The 24,342-nt window shown below is 49.5% G+C and overlaps 2 protein-coding genes across 2 annotated transcripts; both read right to left on the bottom strand.

The window, feature by feature from the left end:
• Window positions 1–8,721: 8,721 nt before the first annotated feature.
• LOC112400838 (thyrotropin-releasing hormone receptor-like) lies at window positions 8,722–9,505 on the bottom strand. The gene is given in 2 exon segments (XM_024746796.1): window positions 8,722–9,019; window positions 9,021–9,505. Coding segments are annotated over 2 exon segments (783 nt in total).
• A 7,110-nt stretch (window positions 9,506–16,615) lies between these two features.
• On the bottom strand, window positions 16,616–22,103 carry OCSTAMP (osteoclast stimulatory transmembrane protein). Its single transcript, XM_024746795.1, is given in 5 exon segments — window positions 16,616–16,768; window positions 16,771–16,848; window positions 16,850–17,272; window positions 18,372–19,374; window positions 22,060–22,103. Coding segments are annotated over 5 exon segments (1,701 nt in total).
• Window positions 22,104–24,342: the final 2,239 nt, after the last annotated feature.

Below are 24,342 nucleotides of genomic sequence, written 5' to 3'. Positions count from 1 at the left end.
GAAACTGGTTACCTTCAGGGGACAGGTGGGAATAGTTGGAAAGAATGGGGGCGACAGAAATGGGGTAGAATGGGATGGGGGGAAAGCGACAACTCTCTAAGTGTATTTTTGTCTGTGGCTTCACAGACATTCTCATTGATGCATTTCAAGGAAGGTGTGGTCAGACTGTCAAATGCAACAAAGAGTTTAGTAAAGCATGAACTGGAAAATACCCACTGGATTTGAAAATATTTACTAGAACAGATTCATGAGTGTGGTGGTGGCAGACACAAGACTGCATCAAGTGAGTTGAAATGACCTGAGCAGGTGAGAACCGTGGTTCAAGCAACTCAGAACAATCAGAGAGTGGAGGGCACTTCCCTGGTGGGCCAGCGGGTAAGACTCCACGCTCGCAATGCAGGCGGGCCCAGGTCCAATCCCTAGCCGGGAACTAGATCCTGCATGCATACCATAACTAAGACCCAGTGCAGCCAAAAATAAATAAATAAATGAAAATAAAATCTTAAAAAAAAAAAAAGACAGAGTGGAGATTGCAGGGAATGACATGTATGTGTTTAGGAAGTAATCTCCTTAGCTACGCCTGGTACCCCTTGCCTCCAACTCACAGCCTCACCAATCCTCCAATGAAGTGTCTTTTCCTGACAAATCTGTACCCTGCCCTTCCCCTTCCATTGCAACTCACATCTTTCTTCTGAAAGTTGAACTGAGGCTTTGCTGAGTCACAATAATCAATGGTCTTTGAATATGGTATGATCACCCAGATTCTGCTCACCCTGGAGAGGAATGGGGCACGAACCCATGTCCCCTGCATCGGCAGGCGGACTCCCAACCACTGTGCCACCAGGGAAGCCCCTGGTCCAGTAACTCTTGAATATGCTCATTTCAGGAATTCTGTCTTGGCCTTAAAATCCTAGGGAGAGATTTCAGTTCAGAAACATGTTCTTCCAGGTGTGATTTCTGTCCTTGGCGCCTTCTGCTTTTTCCTTCACTGGGATGGTTTTGTTTCCACCTGGGCGTAGCGGCCACTTTTCCATTAGCTGGAATCTGCACTTGGGGTCCCAAGGTTCAAGTGTCTGGTGAGCTGGGCCTTTCCTAAAATCCAATCAAGGCTGCCGACAAGTGAGACAATACCGCCGGAGGCAGAAAGAGCCTAGAAGCCTCGATTATGCCTTGTGACCTAAGGAAAATAGGTCCAATGGTTTGATTATCAAAATACATAGTATAACTGCTTTCTAGGGCACACAGAAGGCAAGTCATCATGCCAGAAAAAAACCCAATGTGTAGGCAGAGGGGAATGCATATTACAAAGATCATGAGACTGGGAGTAAAATAGACTTCATTTTAAAATCAACTCAGTCACCAGAGAATAAATCACTTTAGCTCTCTGTAAATGAGGTTTTAAAATGTGCTCCAACAGGGGGCAGTAATGCCGACTTCACAGCCTGGTTGGGAGGACTGAGGGAGATATCTAAAAATCTTCGTAACACTGATTGCAAGGGATACGTGTCGAGGGTGTATTATATTCTGGGCTTGCTTTTTACTTCAGAACAACCCTATGGGGCAAATATTATTCCTAGGCTCATTTTACAGATGAGAAAACAGGATGAAATTAACATGCCCTGGGATGCAGTGCTGCTCTGTGGCAGCACCTGGTCTGAACACAAACATCATGCTCTTAAAATCTCATGCAGCGCTGCAGACAACACCCCCCAGCGCCAGCCCCCTGAAATCTTTTCCAGTCATATCTACACCCTGGCCATTCTCTTCAACTGAAGCTCACATCTTTCTCTTAATAAATGCTTAGTATAAAATAACTAATATAATGATTACCATATTTGTTTCTATAAATATTCCTTCCCTTCCCTAACGTCCTCCAGTATTCTTCAACCCAGCCCAGCAGGCTGCAGATCCAAGCGCCTCAGCGGAACTTTGGGGATCAGATTTTAGCCATTTGGATGTACAAACCTTGCACCTTCACAGAGCACCTTCTTCAGGCAATGAAGGGCTGCAGGGAGCGCCCGCCATGAGGCCTGCAGGTCAGGAGCCCGGCCCTCGCTCCCCTTCTCCGGGACCATGGGAAACCCGGCTCCGGGCCTCCCTGGAGAGGGATGCGGGGAGAGCGCGCATCCACTCTCCAAGGACCGAGGCCAGCTCCGCCCAGCCACTTCCCCTCCAGCCCCCGAGGGCTCGGAGCTCCCCGCCGGTCATTTAACTTGTGGGTGTACCCGCTTCGCTCCCAGTTCACCAGGCCCAGGTGACCACGGAACGCCGCGCCCCGGAGGCTGCAGGACCCTCCGCGGGAAAAGCCTAGTGGAGAACAAATAGACGCGCCCACGTAGAAAGACGAGGCCCCACATGCGCAGAAGAAGCCGCCGGGCCGTCCTTCCCAGGTTTTCCAAAGGGCGGTCGACGCCTTTCCGGACTACATTCCCCATAAGGCACCGCGGCCACCGCCCACAACGGAGGGCTCCTTAGAGGAGCCTCTGTTGTCCTTACTCAGCTTGGTTGATTGCTAGGAACCATTAATACAAAAAGAAAAGGTGCATATGAATTTCACCGAAGACTGTAGATGAGAAGCGAAGATTACAGACTATGAGGTGTCCACCAAAATGCTAATGATTCCCAAATCCTTATCTTTCTCCTAAACTTCTCTTAGGAACACCAGAGGTGTATAGTCCCTTATTCTTCCTACTGTTTTTCCCACTCAGCATCAGAACACACACTGGGGAGTATACCCAATGAGCATTTTAAAGTGAGAAAGCCTTCTATAGTATATATCCAGGATCTCATAGGGGAGCAAGCAGAAGAATGTAGCCAACACAGCAAAGCTTTCACCTATTTTGGTGAATCCATATACATATTTTGAATGTATGAAAACGTAGAATTCAAACATTCTCTAATCCAAGAATTCATGCTGAAAGGAAATCTATCAGTGGGGAGCATTGCATGGCTAGTCCAGCTTATGGCTTGGAAAGAGCAGGGCTGGAGGATTGGGAGACAGCAAGAATATCCACGGAAAAGACGTGTAACAGGGAGCTCAGCTCGGTGCTCTGTGATGACCTAGATGGGTGAGAGGAGAGAGGTCCAAGAGGGAGGAGATATAAGTATACATATAGCTGATTCACTTCACTGTACAGCAGAAACTAACACAACATTATAAAGCAATTATACGCCAATAAAAAAAGACGATGTGAAGACACAGAGGGAATGAAACCTACAAGCCAAGGAACGCCCGAGGCTACAAGAAGCTAGGAGGAGGGCTTGGCGAATCTCCCTCACTTCCCTCAGGAGGAATCAACCCTGCCGACAAGTTGATTTCAGACTTCTAGCCTCCGGAACTGTGAGACAATAAATTTCTGTTGTTTAAGCCACCCAGTTTGCGGTACCTTGCTACTGCAGACCTAGCAAACTAACACAGAAGGCAAGATGGCAGAAGGAATGATTTGAGGACAGGCAGAAGTTACTGCAGCGCTATGGAAAAATTTTAAAAGGAAAATACTTAACATCAAAGGTAAAATTTACCTATGAGCCTGTACCTAAAAGTGATGATTTATGTAATATTTTTATTCTCTTTTCTTCAGTGCTTATCTCAGTGAGGATCTATGTGTATTTCTGCCTTTACACACACACACACACACACACACACACACACACACATTTGAAATTCAACTAGTAAGCTAATAATACTCTCATAGTCCTCTTCCTAAAAAAAAAAAAAGCATTTATGGCAGTGGGCAAAAATTGTGAAGATCTTTGTATTAGTTTTCTATGACTGTGTAAGTGTTAAGGACCTGGGTCCTTGGAGTCTAATCAGTAGAAATTGATAAGAGGCCACAGTGGAAATTGCATTGTCAATATCTGCTTGCTGGTCTGCCTCTTTCCCATCCTCCCTCCGGCCATTTCCCCTCCTCTCCCACCCCTTTCCCATTGCTCCCCTCCCCTCCTGATAGACTGTCCAGACTGATGCGTCACCTCTGAGGACCAGTCCCTGAGCTCTGTGCTAATAAGATTGAGCCATGGAGTTGGGGACCTGGGAAGCTCTAGAACTCAGACCCCATCCCCCTATCACTTTCCCTGTTTCCCCCCTTATTCTTGCAATAATTTCTCCTCTGTTTTTTAAACCATTCATTCAACAGATGTTTATTGGAGCACCACCTATATGCTGGAATCAGCCTGAGATTCACTATCTCTGCTGTAGATTCAATGCTGGGATTTCTACCCTTGCAAGACCCACTTATGTCGTATTGTCCAAATAACTCAGAAGAGAGAATATCCATACACATCACAAAGAAAATATAAAGTCATAATTAATTTTATTCTAATAGAGCTATCAGTAGGATTGTAGGATGGCGTCATGTTCCCCAAGAGATGTTGAAGTTTTAACCCCCAGTACCTGTCGATGTGGCCTTATTTGGAAATAGGGTCTTTTCATGATCAAGTTAAGATGTGGTCATTAGCGTGGACCTTAATCTAATATGACTGTGTCTTTACTAAAAAAAAAAAGGGGGGGGGGAGGAAGCAACATGCAGAATTTGGACACAGAGACAGACACGTACAGTATTATCATGGGCCAGCGGCTGTTGGCTGTAGGTGAACTTTGCTGCCCTGGCAGAAGGGTCCTGCTGCTGTGAACCTGGGTGGACTCTTCTGTGGTGGATATCTATTGTTGTTAGTTTTTTTGCTTCTGTTTTTGTTCGGTCCTGTGACATCCAAACTGCCTTTGTCTGATAACAAGCACTTCAACTTTCCTTTGAGGACCCACCCTGTTCCCATTAAGGTCTGCCATATACACTCACATAGGCTATGCAGTGCACAGCTTCAGAGGATCCATCCATTCAGACTGCTGAGTGGTGCCCACTGGAATGGAGCAGTACCCAAACTATACAACAGTCAGTAGCAGCTATTGAATGACAGTCCAATAAATTGCCCATCCTTCTCCTGGCCTAGGTGGGGTTGATTCATTCTGATATAGATGCCATGAAGCCATTGCCCATTAATTCCTGCTATGTGGATCCCTGGGGGTTATCCTGGTTATGGTTCTTTCCGACTCCAATCAATTCCTTTTTGATTTAATTAGCCAGAGATACTTTCTGTTGCCAAGAAAGAACTCCCGACAAGTCACAATCTACACCTCACACTGGTAGCCAGATCTCAGCAAAGGGTGTTGAGTATTAAGATTAAAGTTAGTTTTTATTCATTATCTATTCATTTGTTCATATAATAAATAATTGTGGCTACCTCTTAGATTTGTATATTTATTAAACTGGGAAACTGTTTTACTAAATATACAAATCTAGGCTGTCTGCAATGTTAATGGTGATCCCTAGGGTTGTGCAGTGCACAACCTGTGCACCTCTACCGAACAGCTCTGGACACCACTCTTTCCTCCAAGAGCCATGTTTCCCCAAATGCATGGAGACCCCTTCACCTCAGCAGGGGCAAGAGGGCCTTGCCCTGATGTGCCAGGATCCCCTCCCTGCCCGGACATCACACTTCCTGGTTCCTTCCAAGAGCCCAGTCTGTGCTGGGAACAGTCTTTGATGACACTGTAGTAAACAGGGGTGGCCTCCTGGGGCGGAAGCTGGGGCACGGCCAGCCGGCACTGAAATAGTCCATGGAAGGCCTCCCGGCAGCGCTGGGACATGAGGGCATAGATGATGGAGTTGACTGCGCTGTTCACGTAGATGCAAAGGAGGCAGAAGAGAAGGAAGCTGAGGTTGAGGTAAGGCGGGCTCAGGAAGGAATTCACCACCACCAGGGTGGGGTAGGGCAGCCATAGCAGAGCATAAAGGACCACCACCACAGCCAGCATCTGGGTGACTTGCAGGGTAAGACAGGAAAAAAGAAAGGCATGGGTGCCAAGGGAGAACCCTGGGTTCTGGGTCTTTCTGTGAGCTTGCGGGAGGAGTAACCCAAAAGAGTATCCGGGCCTTGCCAAGCTGTGCCCTCATGCATGCTCTCCCTTCAGCTCCATCCCCACCTAGAAAACCACTATACAGTCTTCCCTGCCCTGCTCAAGTTTTTGGAAACCTCCCAGCTCCAATCTACCTCCAAAGCCCTTGGATGGGCTACCACGTACTGTAAGCAAATTCATTCATCCGCGGAGCCTCAGTTCCTTCTTCTATAAGATGGAGACACAGTACTGCCTCCATCATAGGTGGACATGAGGAGTGAAGGAGTTAGTGCCAGTAAAGAATGTGGAACGGTGCCGGGCGTGTAGTAGATGCTTATGTGGGTTTACTGCTGCAGCTACTACCACTAATATAACCTCTACTACTATTACTACTGCAATTGCATGAGGTTCAGAGCTGAGCAGAACTGGGTTAGAATCCTGGCTCCACCACGAACCAGCTGTTTGGCCTTAGACATGTCCCTCTCTCCCCGTCATTCCCGGCCACACGCTTCCGCTCCGGCTCTTTCACTCACTCTGCTCCCTCCCTCCTGAATCTTCTTCCTGCCTTTGCCCTTGACCACCCCATAATGCCTCTCCCTGGCCCCTCCTCTTCACTTCCTAACTCTTCAGATCTCAGCCAGCATTTCCCTGACAGCATAGACTAAATAAAGCCTCCTAGATGTGTTACACACTGGAAGGTGTTTCAAAAGATGCATAGTTTCTAAATTCCGGAATGAAGTCACCACGAGGGGACATCTGTCAATGGAGCCGGACATCCTTAATACCTGGAAGGACAGCAGCTCACACGTGCTCCTACCCCTGGAGTCCTCAGTGACCCCTTCAGAGATCAAAACGGGGTGGCAAGAGTTCACTTACTAGAGCTTAAATTGCCCAAATAGTTCTGGCACTGGTTCTGTCCAGAAAACCCTGGATACATTCAATCAGCTCTGGGGAATACGGGAGAGACAACTCTCTCATCAAGGAAGAAGCTGGCCTGGAATGTTCCAGCTTGTGATCACATCTCAGAGCCCATGAGTTTAGTTCCTTTCCTAAGAGGCTTGGTTCTGGCTAAGGCAATAAACTCCTGTGCTATAATATCCTCCAGGAACCGTGAAATCGCAGGAATTCCCTAGTAGGTCTTGACTCCTGATTTTACCGAATTCAGATCCTGTCCATTCCATTTTAGGTTCGTTTGGGTGATAAATGCTGGATGGCAGTGTGTGGGCTCTGGAGCCAGGTTGCCTGGGTTCAAATCTTGGTTCTGTCACTTACCAGCTCTGTAACCTTGGGCAGCCTCTCTGTGACTCAGTTTCCTCATGTGTCAAACTGAGATAATAATAGTTCATACATCATAGAGTTGTTATAAAAATTCAAAATGTAAATTTGTATAAGCACTAAGGCCAGTGCCCGGCACATGGCAAATACCCAACAACACCTTGCACTGGGCTTTCTGGTTTCCTTTAATGCCTCTTCCCTGTTGGAATTGTACATTGCATTCTGCAAGGACTCTCGTAGGCATGAAAGGAACACTCGGTCCATAGACACAGCCCACCCAGTATGAGAAAAGACATTAATGTCCCAACAAAACAGCCATAGTAGGTAGCGTGTGTTGAATACTTACTATATGCCAGATTTATAATATTTACTACCATCCACTGAGGTAGATGAGCACTAACTGTTCTCATCTCGCAGAGGAGGAAATCAAGTCTCAGCCAGGTGAAGTGACTTACCCAAAGCCACACGGCAAGACCTTAGCAAAGCTAGGAGCCAGAACCCAGGTCTGGAATACTCTTTTCACCACCAGAAGTTTCACCTAAAGCATGCAGGCAGGAGTTTGACCCCAGTCCTTCCAGGTGGAGCCTGAGAGCGGTAAACAGTAGTAGATAAGCCAGTGGGAGGGCAGGAGGTACATTTGTCTGGCACCTAAACTTAATATTTCAAACCTGCTCAGCCTGTGCCCTGCCCCCTTCCCTCTAATAGTTGCTTTCACCTAAAGTGGCTGCAAGCAGGATGGACCAAAGGGGCTTTTGAGGGCAGCTGGAAGAGCCCCCAACAGTGTGCCCACTGGAGAGGCAGGGACATGGCACATGTGGTCCTTGCCTGGCTCCGGAGTGACTCAGCCAGGACAAGGTGTCCTCCCGCCTCCCCTGTGAGCTGTGGGTGGGGGTGGAAGGCTGAAGATAAAGGCCAGTTGGGCCCAGAGAGCGCTCCTCCCACCTGCATTCTTAGAAAACCCTTGGGAGGCTGCACTGCTGGAATGGGGGTTGGGGAAACGAGGAGCCTGGACACATGCGTTCCTGCACACAGTTCCCTTACAGTGTCCCCTCTGTTGCTCCCTTGTCCCCTCTAAGCCTGTATCCTTGTCCATAAAAATAGGTATGAAACCTCCCAAATAGGGATACTATCAGGAACCATCAGAGAATCAGGCACACAGTAAGTGCTCAATAAATGCTGAATTTCTCTCGATCTCCCCAGAACCCATCCTCTTGGGCTTTCAGACTGTCCCGGTCCGTTGGGGCAGTTTTAGCGCCAGATGGCGTAGTATAGTCTTGGGAAAGTCACTTCACCTTTCTGAGCCTCACTTTCCCCATCAGTAGAAGAAAGAGAATACCAGCTACGGTGTAGGGACTCGCTGAGGAAGTTTAATAACAAACCAAGATGAATTTAGCGTTGAGTTTGTGACGTTGATTCTAAATGAATCATGCCATTTCTGTGCCATTACCTCATACAACAGGAGAGGCAACGGAGGCTCAGAAACACTCAGAAGTGATGTCGCCAAAAACAAGCCGAGTAAGTGGCACCACCTGGACTTGAACTTGAGCTTGACTCTAGGAGGGCCCAAGCTTCCATCCACCAATCTGCTGCTGGCTCAGTACAGGGGTCCGAATGAGGAGGGACGTCCCTACCTGCTTTTGGGAGTTGAGGTCACCCCTCTTGCCACGGAAGGAGAAGTGCCCTTGGCCAGCGGGGCCGCCCTGGTGCACAGAGCCCGATCGTTCCCAGTCACCAGGAGGCAGCGGCCCCGCGAAGAGGACGCGTGCTATGAGTGCATAGGACACGGTGGCCAGGCCCAGGGGCAGCGCATAGAAGAGCGCCAAGTCCAGGAAGTAGACGGGCAGGTAGAGAGCGTGACATGCGGTAGCAGCACTGCTCCTGTACGCCGTCGGTTTACGCGGTCTCACGCGTGTCCACCAGGAAGAGCCAAAGCGCGTAGGCGCCGGTGCCCAGCCACACCAGTGCTGCACTGCGCTTGGTCCATGCCGCGGTGGACAGAGCCTGGGCGCTCAGAGGACGGCAGATGGCGAGGTAGCGCTCCACCTTGGACGCGTTGATGCCCACGTACTGCACGTAGGTGATGCCCAGGCAGCCTGCGTGGCCGAAGACCCAAACCCGCGCGGATGCCGCCTCGGCCACGGTGGGCACTTCAGCAGCCAGGAGCACCAGCAGGTCCGCGGTGGCCAGACTCACCAGGTAACAGTTGGTGGGTGTGACCATGTGGCGGCTCCGGACCACCACCAGGACCACTGTGGCGTTGCCCGCCACACGCACGGCGCACACGAGGGGCACCAGGGTCAAGGTCACCGCCCGTACAGCCAATGGAGGGTGGGGCATGGGGCCCAGGCCTTGCGCGCTCAGGGTGCTCGGTGGGTTTCTCCATGCGCCAGCTGGACTGGTTTCTTCAGCTCCCTGCAGGGTCTCAATTTCACTACACGGACGCTGGGGACCCCGAGGAATCAGGAATCAGGCTCGTGCTGCTCAGTTTCCAAGACGACTTGTAGCCGGCGTTGGCGCGATCATTCCCGGGGTGGGGTTTACTGCAGGGGCTCGTTCTGGATTGTAGGGTCGCGCTCTAGCGGTGGACCGGGCACCCGACTGCCGCCCCCTACAGGACCGACTGCTGGAGCTCTCTCAGCTCTTACCTCCCCTCCCCAGGTTCTCGAAGCTCAGGACTCTAAATCCAGGTATCGAGTCCATGAAGCGTGGTGCGTACTGACCGATCTTCGCCTCCCTAGCGTTTTTCTTCTCTCTGCTTTTCACGACCACCCCAGGCAGGCTCCTCTGCTGGAGTTGGCTTGTCCTCTCCATTGATGCCACTTGTCTGATTCTGCTTGCACACGGGGTCAGGTAGAGGATGCAGGGTGCGCTGGGGAACGGATGCCTAAAAGGGGCAGTGGGATCTGGCGCCCTGCCTGCGCGCCTTTGCCCTGGGCTTTCGTTCCCTCCCTTCCTTCTCTACAGGAGCGGCTCCACTGGGCAAGGGCGGAGGAGTCCGCGACTTGCTGGCTTCCCAACACAATCCTGGGCTCCTGTCGTGTTTTCCCTGGCAGAGACTTCAGCCCTACTGTTGACAAATGGGGAACCAAGGCCCAGAGCTGCGGGGAAGGAAAAGTATTTGCCCATCTGGACTTGGGTTGGTCCTGTGTCCTCCTTGTCACCTTTTCACTTTCTCCTACTTACTTTTCCCAGTTGTTTTGTTTTTTTTTTTTCTTCCTCCTGAAGAAAACCTGTAAATTCTTGGAGGGTGTGCCCCACCTTCCCACAAGGGTTTCTCCCATCTCTAAGACTGTGCCACTCACAGGGCACAAACCTGTTAGGAATCTTCAGCTCTGTTCCTGCTACAGAAAAGGTGCTTAATGGTAGTCGAAAGAAGGAAAAGACTTGTTTCTTCACTAGAGGAAGCTTCCTGAAGGTGGGACCACACTAAGCCTCGTAAAAGGCATAAAGGCTGCTTTCCAGGGAGCCTAGCTTCCTGCCTGCACATAGCAGATGCTGAGGAATTATTCACTGCTGACGAGCCATCAATTATGCTCTCTAAAAATTATTTCTTCATCTGTGAAATGGAATAATAATGATAGAACCCACCTCAGAGTGTCCTTGGGAGGCTCACATGACTGATGTGGGGAAAACCCATGTAATGCTTAGCTGTGCTTGGCTGTAGTAAGGGGTGAATATATTGTAATCACAGTTATACACACTTCTCTGTGTGTCTGAGCAGTTTGCTCTGCCTACAGATCTGATAAATGGACAAAAAAATTAACGAGAGGGAACTTGGCAGGGGAGTATTTGGGGGGCACCAGCCAAGGTCCTATTGCCCCCCATTGTCAGTCTTTGTAACAAATCATGACTAATGTATATGAAACACCTAGTATTGCCTGGTGATACTCGGTGTGCTTTACAAGTATTATTTAATTCTATACTCACAACATCCTATAGAGAAAGTATTATTAGATGCCCATTTTACAGACAAAGAAACTGAGTCCCAGAGCAGTTAAATAACATGCTCAAGGTTACATAGGTTAGTAAGGGGGCGGAGTACTAGAACTTGAGCCCAGTAGCTTGACTGTGGAGTCCATGCTCTTACCCACCATGCATGCTATACTACCTCTCAGCAATGTTGTCTGTGATCTTCATCAGTAACAATAGCAAAGCATTCCTACTTGGAGCCAAACACCATGGCAGGTGCCTTACATTCATTACGTCTCTATCTCACAGCCCTATCTAGGCAGGTATTATTATTCCCATTTTATAGATGAGGAAATTAGGTCCAGAGAGGAATAATTTCCAACGTCATGCAGACAGTAGGGACCAAACAGAAGCAGAACCCCAACACTCCCAACTTTATGCTCCCTGCCCCCACTCCAATCCCAGCTGTCCCTTGCTCAGCTCTTTCTAAGGTAACAAAGGCCAGTTAAGTCCAGGATGCCTCTTCCCTGCTCCAGGTGTGGCAGTCCTCCCTGAGTGTGGTCCAGAGCAATCCTTTTAGCCATATTAATTGCAAGTGACTCCTGGACTTCTATAAGCCTGCCAGCTCTCTCTCTCCTGCCTAATTGAGCTGTTCAGTTGCCAGCAGCAAGGCGTAGTACTTGGCAATGAACTAAAGATGTCTAAAGTGGAATTCTTTGATTTCCCATATCCTACCTCATCCATTTCTAGTCTTCCTCATCTTAGCAAAGCCACCAGTTGCTAAAACATCCACCCAGTTGCTAAAACCAAATATTTGGGAGTTATTATCTCTCTCTGTCCCTCACCACTGACATCCAATACTTTGGCAAGTTCTTCAATTCTACCTCCAAAATGTACCTCAGATTAATCCAAATTTCACCACCATGTTCTCTACCAACACTCTCATTTATGCATAATCTTTTGTTTGGGCAACTGTAATTGTTTCCTAGCGGGTCTCTCAGCTACATTCTTGCTCCTCTCTCTACAGACAGCGTCAAGGGATCCCTTAAAAAATAGAAACCATTCCCCTGCTTATACCCTTCAACAGCATCCTTTTTCACTTAAAACAAATCCAAACACTTTATACAAGCCCTAGAATTCCCTCTGTGATGTGGCCCTTTTCTACCTCTCCCTCTCACTCGTGATGCTTCAACCATAGCTTCCATCTTTCTGTTTGGCTTACGTGGTATACTAGGTTGAACAGTATCCTCCCCAAATTCATGTCCACCAGAACCTCAGAATGTCACCTTATTTGGAAATAGAGTCTTTGCAGATGTAATTAAGATGAGGTCATACTGGATTAAGGTGGCCCTAAATCCAATGGATGATATTTTTATAAGAAAAAAGGAGAGGGAGATTCAGATACGGAGACACAGAGGAGATATTCACAGGGAAGAAGGGCATTAAAAGACGGAGACAGAGATTGAAGTGATGCAACTACAAGCCAAGGAAGAAGCTAAGAAGAGGCAAGGAAAGATTCTTCCCATGAGCCTTCAGAGGGAGCGGGCTCTGCTGACACCTTGATTTCAGACGTATAGCCTCCCAAAATGAAGACAATAAACTTTTGTTTTAGGCCACTCAGTGTGTGGGAATTTGTTACAGCAGTCCTGGAAAGCTAATAGATGTGGCAACCTCCTTCCTGCCTTGGAACCTTTGTACCTGCTGTTCCCTTGACGTGGAAACCTCTTCTACTGGGTCATCACATGGCTGGTTTCATATCACCCTTTCTGGTCTCCACTGGGATCTGTCTCCTCAGAGATGCCTCCCTCAACCAGCCTAAAGTCACTTCCCTTGAATTACTGTGAACCACAACTCCTTTACTTTTCTTCATAGCACTTACCACTCTGAAATTATTTTATAGATTTCTTTGAATATTTCTTTGTTATCTTTCTTATCCCAACAGAAGCAGGCTACATAAGAATCACAGCTACATACCCAATACCCAGACAAGTACCTTGTATATGAGAGGAACTCAATAAATATTTGTTAAATGAACTTATTAAATAAAGGCTCAGAACAGTCAAAGAAGAAACATTTCCCAGTGTCACACCACCAGGAAGTGGCAAAGCTGTGATTTAAACACAGGTGCTCTGATGCTAGAGCCCAAGCTTATAACCATTATGCAATAACGTAGTTAACTTTGATGCAGAGGAGGAATAAATAAAATTTGGGATGGGGTCCAATAAGAAAATAAGACACAAGAGAGATTAATTTTACTCTAGTTATTGGGGTTAGAGTATGGCAGCATTAGCTGGAAAAATAAGACTGGGTTTGCAGTGCAAGTCTGACCTAGAAGGTTAATTTAAGGCCAGGAAGAAACCTTCTCTTAACATAAGGTTGGGGAGCTGTCCAAGGCCCCTGGTGCTGAATTCCAGGTTTGAGTTGGATGGTGTCATAGAGGCATCTTTCTCATCCATGGACACAGCTAAGACAGTGCATCCTGAGAGCCAGCTATCTGAATGGTGCTTCCGGTTTCTCACCTTCCTGATTATCCCAGAGCTGAGCTCCCCGGTTAAGGGAGTTCTGGGCTCTCATTCCTGGAGGTCCCCTCCTCCAGCCCTTCCAACCGTTTGTAGGGACTCATTCCCTGTATTAAATATCTCCTGGCTTAAAATATCTAAAGAAATTTCTTTTATCTGTAATGAAACCCTGACTGATAGGATACCCAATTCAGCCCACATTAGTTCTTTCTAAATTACACCAACTTAGAGTTTCATATTTCTTTTTGCTTCCTTATCTACCCCTTACTCAGATTGCACACGAAGAAAGCCCTAGAAGCTGACCCAGTGAGCTAGAAAGCTTACTTTTTGAGAAGTATAGTGGCGATGATGAAAAGATTGTAAACTCCTATTTTGTTTTTTAAATCCCTATTGTTAAAAGCAACAACAAAAAAACCAACTCAGGGTTTTACAATAATTAATCAGGATTCATGGTCCCCCAGATCCACTCTAGCCAGAATTTGGAGGGGAGCAGAGGAGGGAGGCGAGTTTGGCCCCGGGGAATCCACAGACCCTCTTTCTGCTACATTGCCAGCTCAGGACAGGCTGCCCACATTCCTTGGTTCAGGGCCCCTTCCTCACAATGACGTCACTCCAACCTCTGTTCTGGTCATCACATTCCCTCCTTTTGACTCTGACCTTCCTTCCTCCCTCTTATAAAGACCACTGTGATTATATTGCCTCCCCACATGCCCCAGAAAATCCAGGATAATCTCCCCATCTCAAGACCCTTGACCTAATCACATCCACAAAACCCCTTTGGTCATGTCAGGTGGCATATTCACAGGTTCTGGGGATCAGGGTATGGACAGCTTTGGGGGGCATTATTCTGTCTACCACATGCGTGGTACAAGGGAGCTGGCCTTAGGAGGCAAAGCTGATGCACTTCCTGGGGCCTGATGTGGTTCTCTCAAACGTACTGGCTGTTTAAGTTGAAACTCTTGTCTGGGGATGTATTTCTTTTCTTTCCTTTTTTTTTCAACATCTTTACTGGGTATGATTGCTCTACAATGGTGCGTTAGCTTCTGCTGTATAACAAAGTGAATCAGCCATACATATACACATATCTCCCCTCCCTCTTGCATCTCCCTCCCACCCTCCCTAGGGGATGTATTTCTTAGTGCTTTGTATCTTTCCCTTTGGCCACAAACTTGGCCTGATGCAGGCTGCTTCCAGTGCCTGACTATTCCCTTCTGCAAGCCCAGAATCTTCAGGAAGGAGCCGAGACCAGAGAGAGCGCAATTCTACCTCCAGATATCTGGCCATTCAACTAATTGTTCCTGAGCCCTTGCTCAGGTTCTGCTTTAGGTGCTAGGAAAACTGTGGAGGACCAGACAGATAGCATGGGATTTACATGTTTGTGGGGATGACATGAAACACACCAGCAAGTAAACAAAAAAAAAAGAGGCAGCTAAACATACAAATGCATAGGGAATGAAGGATATTGATAAGGGTACGTATAAAGATGGTAAAACAACTTAATATGATAGATCAGCGGTCAGCAAACATTTTATTTAAAGAGCCAGATAGTAAATATTTCAGATTTTCTAGGCCACGTCTCAACTACTCAAATTTCCCATCAGAGCAAAAGAAGTCAGAGACAATACTTAAACTAATGGGTGTGGCAATGGTCCAATAAAACTCTATTCATGGAAACAGGCCCGATTTGGCCCACAGATTGGAGTTTGCTGACTCCTGTGATAGAGTAGAACTAGGTGGGATGGGACAGTTTTAGGTAGAATAGTCAGGGAAGGCTTCTCTGAGGAGGTGACATTTGAGCTAATACCCAAATGATGCAAAGAAGCCGGCCATGCCGTGACTTGAAGGAAGAGTATTCCAGGATATGGGAATAGCAAGGGCATTGCCCCGAGGTGCAAACCAGCCTCTGAGGAGCTTAAGTCCATGCGGCCAGGGCATAGGGAGGGAGGAAGAGGCTGGCTCAGTCAAGGTTTTGTGACCCAGGAAAGAGCTCTCAAAGGGATAACTACAGAGAGGTTTTTTTCTTTTTCTTTTGGCCTCACAGCATGCAGGATCTTAGTTCCCTGACCAGGGATTGCACCTGTGACCCCTGCAGTGGAAGCACGGAGTCTTAAGCACTGGACCGCCAGGGAATTCCCTAAAGAGAATTTAATGAAGGCATAGAGGTGGGGACTTGGTTAAGGGAATGATAGCGACACCCCCAGAGACCTGTACCTGGTAGATGGAAGCTGTGCCTCTCTGGAACGCAGGGGGTAGCGTAGCAGTGGGAGCGAGGTCACCCAGAGCGTGGAACGTGGCCTTTGCCAAAAAAAATGCCCAGAAGGCCGCAGGGATCAACAGCCTGACCTCGTTCTCTCTTCCCACTTTAAATCACCTGCCGGTGCCTCTCATTGGCTGAGCCCAACCAGGAGTCAGAGGTCAAGGGAACCAGAGTGATAGAACCACAAATGTCAGACTCCTGGGAAAGAGAGCAGGTGAGAGAAAGGCAGAGAACGACCTGGAGGGAAAAACAGGGAATACGAAGCCCACAGGGTATGGAGTTGCGATTTTATTGTAACTTCGATAGGGATGGAGTTGCCATAAAGTACGGATTACCCATCAATTTGAATTTCAGATGAACAACAAATGCGGGTTTCGTATAAGTAGCCTCGGGACATACTTATACCAAACCCGTATTCATTGTTTATCCGAAATTCAAGTTGAACCAGGTGTCCTGTATTTTTATTTGCTAAACCTGGCAACCCTAGATGGGAAAACCCTGAAGGAATTTGAAGCAAAGGAATAACAATCTAATTTAGAATTTAATAAATACATTTATTTATAAAATCAAGAAAATTTTAATGACTATAAATAAGTTCAGAAGATTCAGAGACATATAAATAAGTTCCAGGGGCGTTTAGACACCGCCAGGGTGCAAACTCTCCATCTACCAGGCACAGCAGCCTATGCAGGTGGAAGCCTGGACAGACACCCGGCACTGGCTGGAGGAACCCTGTCTTCACTTTGCGTCATCCTTTTCTGTTTATCCAGGCCTTTCCTGCCCAGTATCTCATTGCGCCCTTAACACATTCCCATGTGCAAAGTAGGTCACACTGATTGTTGCTACGCAGTCCTTATGCAGATATAGAAACCAAGGCTCAGAGAGGGGAAGCGACCTACCCAAGGTCACACAGGGGAGGCAGCAGAAGGGCCAAGGTTACCACTCAGGTCTGGGCAACTCCAGAGTGCTTTCCTCTCGGCGCCATTGCTCTCTGTACTTCCAGGTATCCAGCAGGTCTGTCTAGCCGTTCTAGGTGCTTGCTGCCCGGCCCGGGTTTCAGGAGCAGTATGGAGTGCCCGGGGCCAGCTGCTGGCCTCGGTGCCTGTCATATCTTCGCTGGAGCCGGGCATGAAGGTGGCGGACCCTCCTTGCCTCCTGGGTCTTGAAGAAGGAGGCAGCGATGCTGTGCCTCAGGCGACGGGCGTAGGTCTCCAGGAGGACCGTGGAGCAAGCGACGAGCTGCAGGGCGCCTGCAGCCAGGTGGGCGGCTGTGTGCGGGTGCCGGGGGGGCAGCAGCGGGCAGCCAGGGGCGATGAAGCGCAGCTCCCACTGGAAGGAGTTGTGTGCAGAGAGGAAGGGGCTCTCCAGAGGCGGCTGGTTGAAGAGGAAAGGGATGAAGCCCAGGATGGTGTATGCAGCCTTCAAAAAGGAGAAAAAGGCCAAGTCAGCAGACAGACACCCCAGCCGTTCCCTGCCCTCCACCACATCTGGATGCTTGTGGGTCTGGACGGGTCCAGCTTTCCCTGTCCTCATCTGCAAAATGGGCGCAAAATCTGCCCGTTTTGACGAGGGTCAACTGAGATCAGGAACCTGAAACAGGCTTTTTGCGGAATAAAAAGCACCATACAAATGCTATTTATATTGTTATTACTCTTTGCAGGGAACACTTTAGAGAAAACCAATTCATGCTTAAGGGCATTTACTCTTTTCTGAGCCCTTAGTGAAACTTCAGATGTTCTAGTCCATCAAGTAAGCACAATTTTATGAGGATGAGTCCGTGAGGAGCTTCAATTAAAAGACGGGAACCTGGGCTTCCCTGATGGCGCAGCGGTTGAGAGTCCGCCTGCCGACGCAGGGGATGCGGGTACGTGCCCCGGTCCGGGAGGATCCTACATGCCGCGGAGCGGCTGGGCCCGTGAGCCATGGCCGCTGAGTCTGCGCGTCCGGAGCCTGTGCTCCGCAGCGGGAGAGGCCACAGCAGTGAGAGGCCTGCGTACTGCAAAAAGAAAAAACAGGAAGCTGGCAGGATTGGCCCGTGGGCTGTTCCTAAGGCTTCCTCCAGTCTGTTATCTACAGATGTGAGCTATTAATAATAGTCACTATTTATTAAACATCTCCCATGTGGTATGGAGCCGCCTGGGTACTTCTCGAGACTACCACATGTTAAGACTCACAGTAACCTTGTAGGGTGACGAGGATTGATCCAGTTTGTACAAGAGAGAAAAATGAGGCTGGGATATGCTGCGACGTGTGAAGAGTGGCCTTGGGGGGCAAATTATTTTAATATATCTGGGTATCAGTATCCTCACCTGCGATAAGGGGTGAAAACAGAACCCACTGCCTCAGGCTGTCGTGAGAATTACATGGTTCGTCTGCCCAAGCCCCTGGATCCCACAGCGTATCCAAGCACCACGACTCGAAGGCAAGTAAAATTCAATTTTGAGTCAAGGGTTTAACAAACCCTAACCTCTCCCTCAAGGAAATGACTCTATGCCCACCTTCCTGTCACGGCACTTACATCATATTTGATGGTGAGCGTGACGGGCACGGCGGGAAGCTGCCGAGCCCAGCCCACGGCTGCCTGCGCCAGGAGAAAGGCCACGTGGTCCATGGCCACTGTCACAGCTGTGGCCATCAGGAGCAGGGTAAGCAGCCCCAGCCTTAGGAGACAACTCAGCAGCTCCCCCTGGGACAGCCTTGGCCGGGCCGCCCACAGCAGCCAGGCTGGCGGGGAGGCCACCAGGTGCGTGGCCCCGACCTCTGCCAGCTGCTGAGCCAGCTGCCAGGTAGCATAGATGTTATCAAACTGCAGGTCAGTCAGGTATCGATGGAGGTACCAGGCTGAATCCACCAGGAGGCCCAGCATAAAGAGCCCTGTGACTGCCCGCTGGGTCCCCAGTGCCACCACCTGGGCCCAGGACTCCAGGCCGGAGAAGTCCTCCAGGACCTGCTGAGTGACCCTGAACACGTGGAGCCGGAAGGCGGAGCCATCGCCCTGGGCCTGGAGCGTCAGGCCCTGGCTGCCTGCTTGGCCGTCAGGACCCAGAGCCTGGGAGGCTCTGTGCAGCTGGTGAGTGGTGTTAAGCAGACTCTCCAGGGAGCCCTCCGTGACGCACCTCAGCACCTGCCCAGCTGCGTGCATGTTGGCCAAGATGTTGGGCACCACGACGATGGCCAGGGTGGCGGTACTCCAGGATAGGAGCAGACGGCGGCCCTGCTCCGTGCCCAGGGTGGGCACGCTGAGTGCAAACAGACAGCGGGCGGGGGGCACCAGTCCCAGGCCCAGGAAGGCCAGGAGGCCACAGACAGTGGCCGCCATGGCCGAGGGCCCTAGAGGATAAAGCAGCAGGGACACCAGCCCATAGTAGGTCAGACCCGCGGCAGCAATGGTCAGGGAACCGCACAGGAGGAGCTGGGTCAGCAGCTGGCCACAGCTGGCTGGGACAGGCTGGGAGAAGGCAACCCAGGCAGCCTGCAGCAGGGCGAGGGCCTTGTGGAGCCCCAGGTACCAGAATCTCCACCTGCACACAAGGAGATAGGGGGAGCCTCTATCAGGAGGGTTGGGGCATCGTGTGTCTGCCCAATGCCCCTGCCCTACAAACTCGTCAACTGCCAACAGGCTCCACCCCTTTAGCCACAGTGGTGGGCACTCCTCCCAGGTGGGCCAATCAGAGTAACCCACCCCAAACCCACATGACCTAAGCTGAGCCAATCAGAGCCTTCCCCAGGATTATTCTCACTGAGCTGTCAGGGAAGAACTAGTTTGCACGCAGTTCCTGAGGATGAGAGGAAGAATACCTGGGCTTCTTGTGTCTTGTGAGGACAACTGGTGCAAGGGAATGAAAGAGTCATGGAGAGAGAAGCACAAATGAAAGAGAGAGGATGAGAGAGAGAGAAATGGGGAGAGATGCTTTTTCACTTGAATTCATAGTCTTGGTCAGCTCAGTGTGACCCTGGACACTCCTTCTTTATGGATCTCAGTATCTCCTCTATAATTTAGAGGATGGGAAGAGTGGACCAGTTGATCTCTGAGGAACTTTTCTCCTTTATTGTACTCTTATTTATTCATTCAACAAATATTTATTAAGCTACTACTCTGTGCTAGCCATTGGAGAAACAGGAATGGATAAAACAGAGGAGAATTCCTGGCCTCATAGAGCTTCCGTGGAAGAGTGATAGCAGAGGAATAGTAAGAAGAGGTTGGGCTCTGGATACATTTTGCTGGAAGAGCCAACACGATTGGCGGACTGATTGGTTGTGAGTGTGAGAGAAAGAGGGGGTTTCAGGATGACAATGGGGTTTTGTGTCTGAGCAGCTGAAAGCACTGAGGTGCTGTTTCCTGAGATGGGAAATCTGTGGTTGAAACAGGTTTGGGTGGAGGGGGGAGGGGAAGAATTCAGTCAGAAAGTTGAGCTGCGAGCTGCTGAACGTGTGACTGGAAACAATCTGGAACTCAGAGGGGAGAGCAGGCTGGAGATATAAAGCTGGGAGTTGTGGATTGATAGACGGTATTTAAAGTCATGGGGTAGATGAGATTCCTTAAGACAGTGTGCTGACGGGAAGGAGAGAGCTCCGAGGACAGAGCTTAGTGACACTCCAGGGTTCATGGGTTGGGAGATGAGGAGGAACCAGCCCAGGAGACCAAGAAGCCAGGCACTGTGGAGCTTGGGAAGCCAAGTCAATGAAATGTTTCAAGAAGGGAGTGAGCAAACGTGTCAAGTGCTGCTAATGGGTCAAGAAAGATGAGAGCTGAGCAATGACCATTGGATTTAGCCACGTGGAAGTCACTGGTGACCTGGACCAGGGCAGCTGGGTGGCTTGTTCACTAGAGTGGACCCAAGGGAGGATGGATGGAGAAGAAATTGAGGCACGAGTGCAGACAACGGTTTCAGGTCATTTTTGCAGTAAAGGTGCAGAGAGATGGTGTAGTAGTTGACATGGGAAATGGAACCAAGTTCCTTTAGGATGGAGGAACTTGAGCATGTTTGCAGATGGGGGATCCAATCAAGAGGGGAGACATTGATGAAGGGGAGGCTTGCTGGTGTGACATTCTTCAGCGAGTGGCATGGGTGAGATTGAGAGCATGGAAGCTGGGGCTGGTCTTAGAAAGGAGCAGGGGCTGTTCATCCTTAGTAGCAGGTGGGAAGGCACAGGAAATGGTTACAGGTGATGATGAATGGACAGGTAAGGTGTGCGTACTAATGTATCGGTATCAACCAGTATACAGAGAAAGAGCAATAGTTAAGGGCGTGACCTCCAGACTGCTTGGGTTCAAATCCCTGCTTCATCACTCACCATCTGCGTGACCTCGGTCAATTTCTTAACCTCTTCGTGCCTCAATTTTCTCATCTGTAAAATGGTGCATGAAAGTAATACCTCATAGGGTCATGGCACATAGGAAGTACCATGTCAGCTATTACCTGTCACTAGAGCCTCGGTTCCACCAGGGCAGGGACTCGGTCTCTTTTGATCACTGATAAATACCGAGGACCTAGAATAGTGTCTGATGTACAGTGGGTGCTCCATAAATATTTGTGGACTATAGCACGTTTGCTTCTGTTTGTTCAGGGTAGCAGGAAGGCAGATCAGCACCGATGGTGAGGATGCTAGAGGAGATGATAGAAATTTGAAGGCGAAGAAGAAGGTATAACATAGGTGGCCAGGAAAGTGGGAGAGTAAATGAACTCGGGAAGTTATATACATGCTGGGCGGCACTGAGGACCCACTTCGGGTTAGAGGTGATGAATTATGGTCTTCCCAGTCCCGCTGACATTTTAATTTGGGACTAAACTCCCTTCTACTGTATAATTCACATTTGAAACATGGTAGCTGTTAAAATGATAGCTAATAATTTGAATGATATTGGAATGGAAAACCAATTCTAAGTCATATTGGGTGCCCAGGTCTGTGCTGAATGTTGTAAATGCTAAGGAAGCTGCTGCCACTCGTTGGGTGCTTACTCTGAGCCGAGCACGATGGCAAGCCCTAAACATGCGTTTTCTCATTCGATTCTCACAACAGTCTCATAGACGTTATTATTACTCCCATTTCACAGATAGGGAAACTGAGGTTCAAGGAGGTGAGGATTTACCCAAGATCACACAGCCAGGGAATGGCAGAGACTGAGACCTAGCTCATACCCATCAGGCCTGACCACTGACTGTTTTCTTGCCTGCGGCCCCCAGTATCCAAGTCCCCAGACCTACCCGGTCCTGACGAGATGCTCAGCTATCTCCCGGGGGGCCCTCATGCTCCCTGAACAGCAGTGGATCTGGGCAGGCGGGCTCAGGCAGTGAAGGTAAGTGGAGAGGAAGTGGGGGGAATTCCGTCCTCCAGAAGTGACCAGAACTGTCACTTCTGCTTTTCTGCCCTGATTTAAGTGCCTCTGGTGGCCTTGTCCCGCCCTGCCTGGGCCCACCTCCCAGGGGGGTAGGCAAGCTGACTCATCCTCTTCCTGCAGGCAGGAGCCAGTGGAAGGTGTGGGAGGAGAGAAAAGGCCTTTTCCAAGCAAAGTCTCTAATCCTGATAGCAGGAAGGTAGAATTAGTCCCATTTTACAGAGGAGGAAACTGAGGCTCAGAGAAGCCATACAGCTCATTAGCGGTAGTGCTGGGGCTAGAACTCAGCTCGGCTTCACGTTCCTTCCCCCTGCATAGTTATGTGCCCCCAGAAGAGCCCGATCTCTAACTCTTAGGGGGTGGAAACCCACAGGAGACAATTGGACCTCTGCTATGACTCTTTCCAATCGTCAGGGACTCTGGTCTCCCTCTCAGCTCCCTTCCTGTCTTTATCCCGACATGGACCTGGCTTCCAATCACAGTTCCGTCCCTCCCTAGCTGTGTGACCTTGGGCAGGTGATCTTGCCTCTCTGTCTCCGTTTTCTCCTCTTAAAAGAGCGTAAGGATAAGAACAGTTAACATTTATCGAGCACTTGTTAAGTATCAGGCACGCTGCTACATAGCTTCTCTTGGCGTTCACTGAATCTTTTTTTCCCAACAACCCTTTGTGGCAGGGACTGGTATTTCCATTCTTTAGTTCAGAAAACTGAGATCCAGAGACTTAAGTCCCTTAACCCAGCCGCTCAGTTAGTAACAGGTAGAGCCACGATTTATCGTCAGCATCCTTGCTCCAGAGTTTACTGGTCAGCCACTGGGCCCTACTGGTGGGGAGGGAAGAATTCACAAGATTCATGTTGACCTTGGGATGCATCTGGCACTGCCAAGAGCAGGCACTCAGTGAATGTGAATTCTCTGTTTGTGGGCTCTGCCGCAGTCACTGCCCTGCAGGTACACTTCTGGGCTGTTCTGAAAGCCAATCCCTTCCTGGAAGGCAGGCCCTGCTCCCCGCTACACTCCAGTGTCTTTGTGCCCCATCACTGCCAGCAGGACCACCTCCGCCAGGAGGCCTCTCCTGAGCCCCCCAGTCCCCCATCCTACAGGATGGACTGGGGCGGGGGGCACAGTTAGGCAGTATCCCAGACTCCCTGTCATTTCCTTTCTAAGGACATTGCCTGGGTCACTTGCTCAGGCCTGAAGGAGTGTGTCCCATGGCCCAGATAAGGGAAGTGGCATTCTCATAGTCACACAATTGGATGAGACACGTGTAGTCCTCAGAGGGCTTAACACCCTTCCTGGATCACAAGCCCCTCTAGGAAGCCAGCCCACTGTCAAGTCTGCAAAGAACTGGGCACGCAGAGTAGACCAAGGGCAGGAAATGCAGGCCCCTGCAGGGGCCACCTAAGGTAAGGAGCAGAGGGCCAGGTGGAAACAGCAGTGAACTGCCATGTGGAGGCCCTTCGAAAAGGGTAGCTTCTACTCCGCTCCAGCCAAGGGTTGAAGCCCCTCAAAAATGAGGCCCAACATTACCAGGGTGGCCAGTTTTTCCAAAGATGCCAGTCATTCCCAATTTTATGTAGAAGCCTCCAAGTTTCAAAAGCCAGTATTTTTAAAAAGTGAAAGACCCTTGTGCAGGCCAATCTTGGTAGGACTGTGGGCCAGAGCCAGCATGAAGGCCACCAGTTTACAAGTTCTGACAGAGGCCTCAGTAGGACTGATGCAGGGAGCAGTCTAGCTGTTCCTCTGATCTGCAGGGTCCCTGGGGTGGAGGTGGCAGACTTCACTCAAAGGCCAGCTATGCCACTTACTGTGCTGTGTGACCTTGGGAAAGACACTGTCCCTCTCTGAACTTGGATGTACTCTGCTATAATGAGGAGAATACTAGTACGTGCTTCTTAGGGTTGAGAATTCAACGTGATAATGTATGTTCAGTGCCCAGTAAACAATATATAAATGCTCCAGGCCAGCTCTTTCCAACCTGGACTGATAGTTTGGCCTGAGTGAGCCCCAGGCTTCTCAGACCAGATCGTACAGGCCTCTATGATGCCCACTGGACCAGATCCCATGGCCTGGGTCCCATCAAACAGGAAACTTCAGGGCATTGTGCTGGTCGGAGGGAAAAGTCCTGGAAAACACCGGCATTTGCTTAGTTACT

The sequence above is a fragment of the Neophocaena asiaeorientalis genome, unplaced genomic scaffold (genome assembly GCF_003031525.2).
Source record: "Neophocaena asiaeorientalis asiaeorientalis breed wild unplaced genomic scaffold, Neophocaena_asiaeorientalis_V1.1 scaffold132, whole genome shotgun sequence".
In the NCBI taxonomy this organism is placed as follows: Eukaryota; Metazoa; Chordata; class Mammalia; order Artiodactyla; family Phocoenidae; genus Neophocaena; species Neophocaena asiaeorientalis.
Note: the sequence above shows the minus strand (reverse complement) of the source record. Positions and strands in the feature narration are given on the sequence as shown.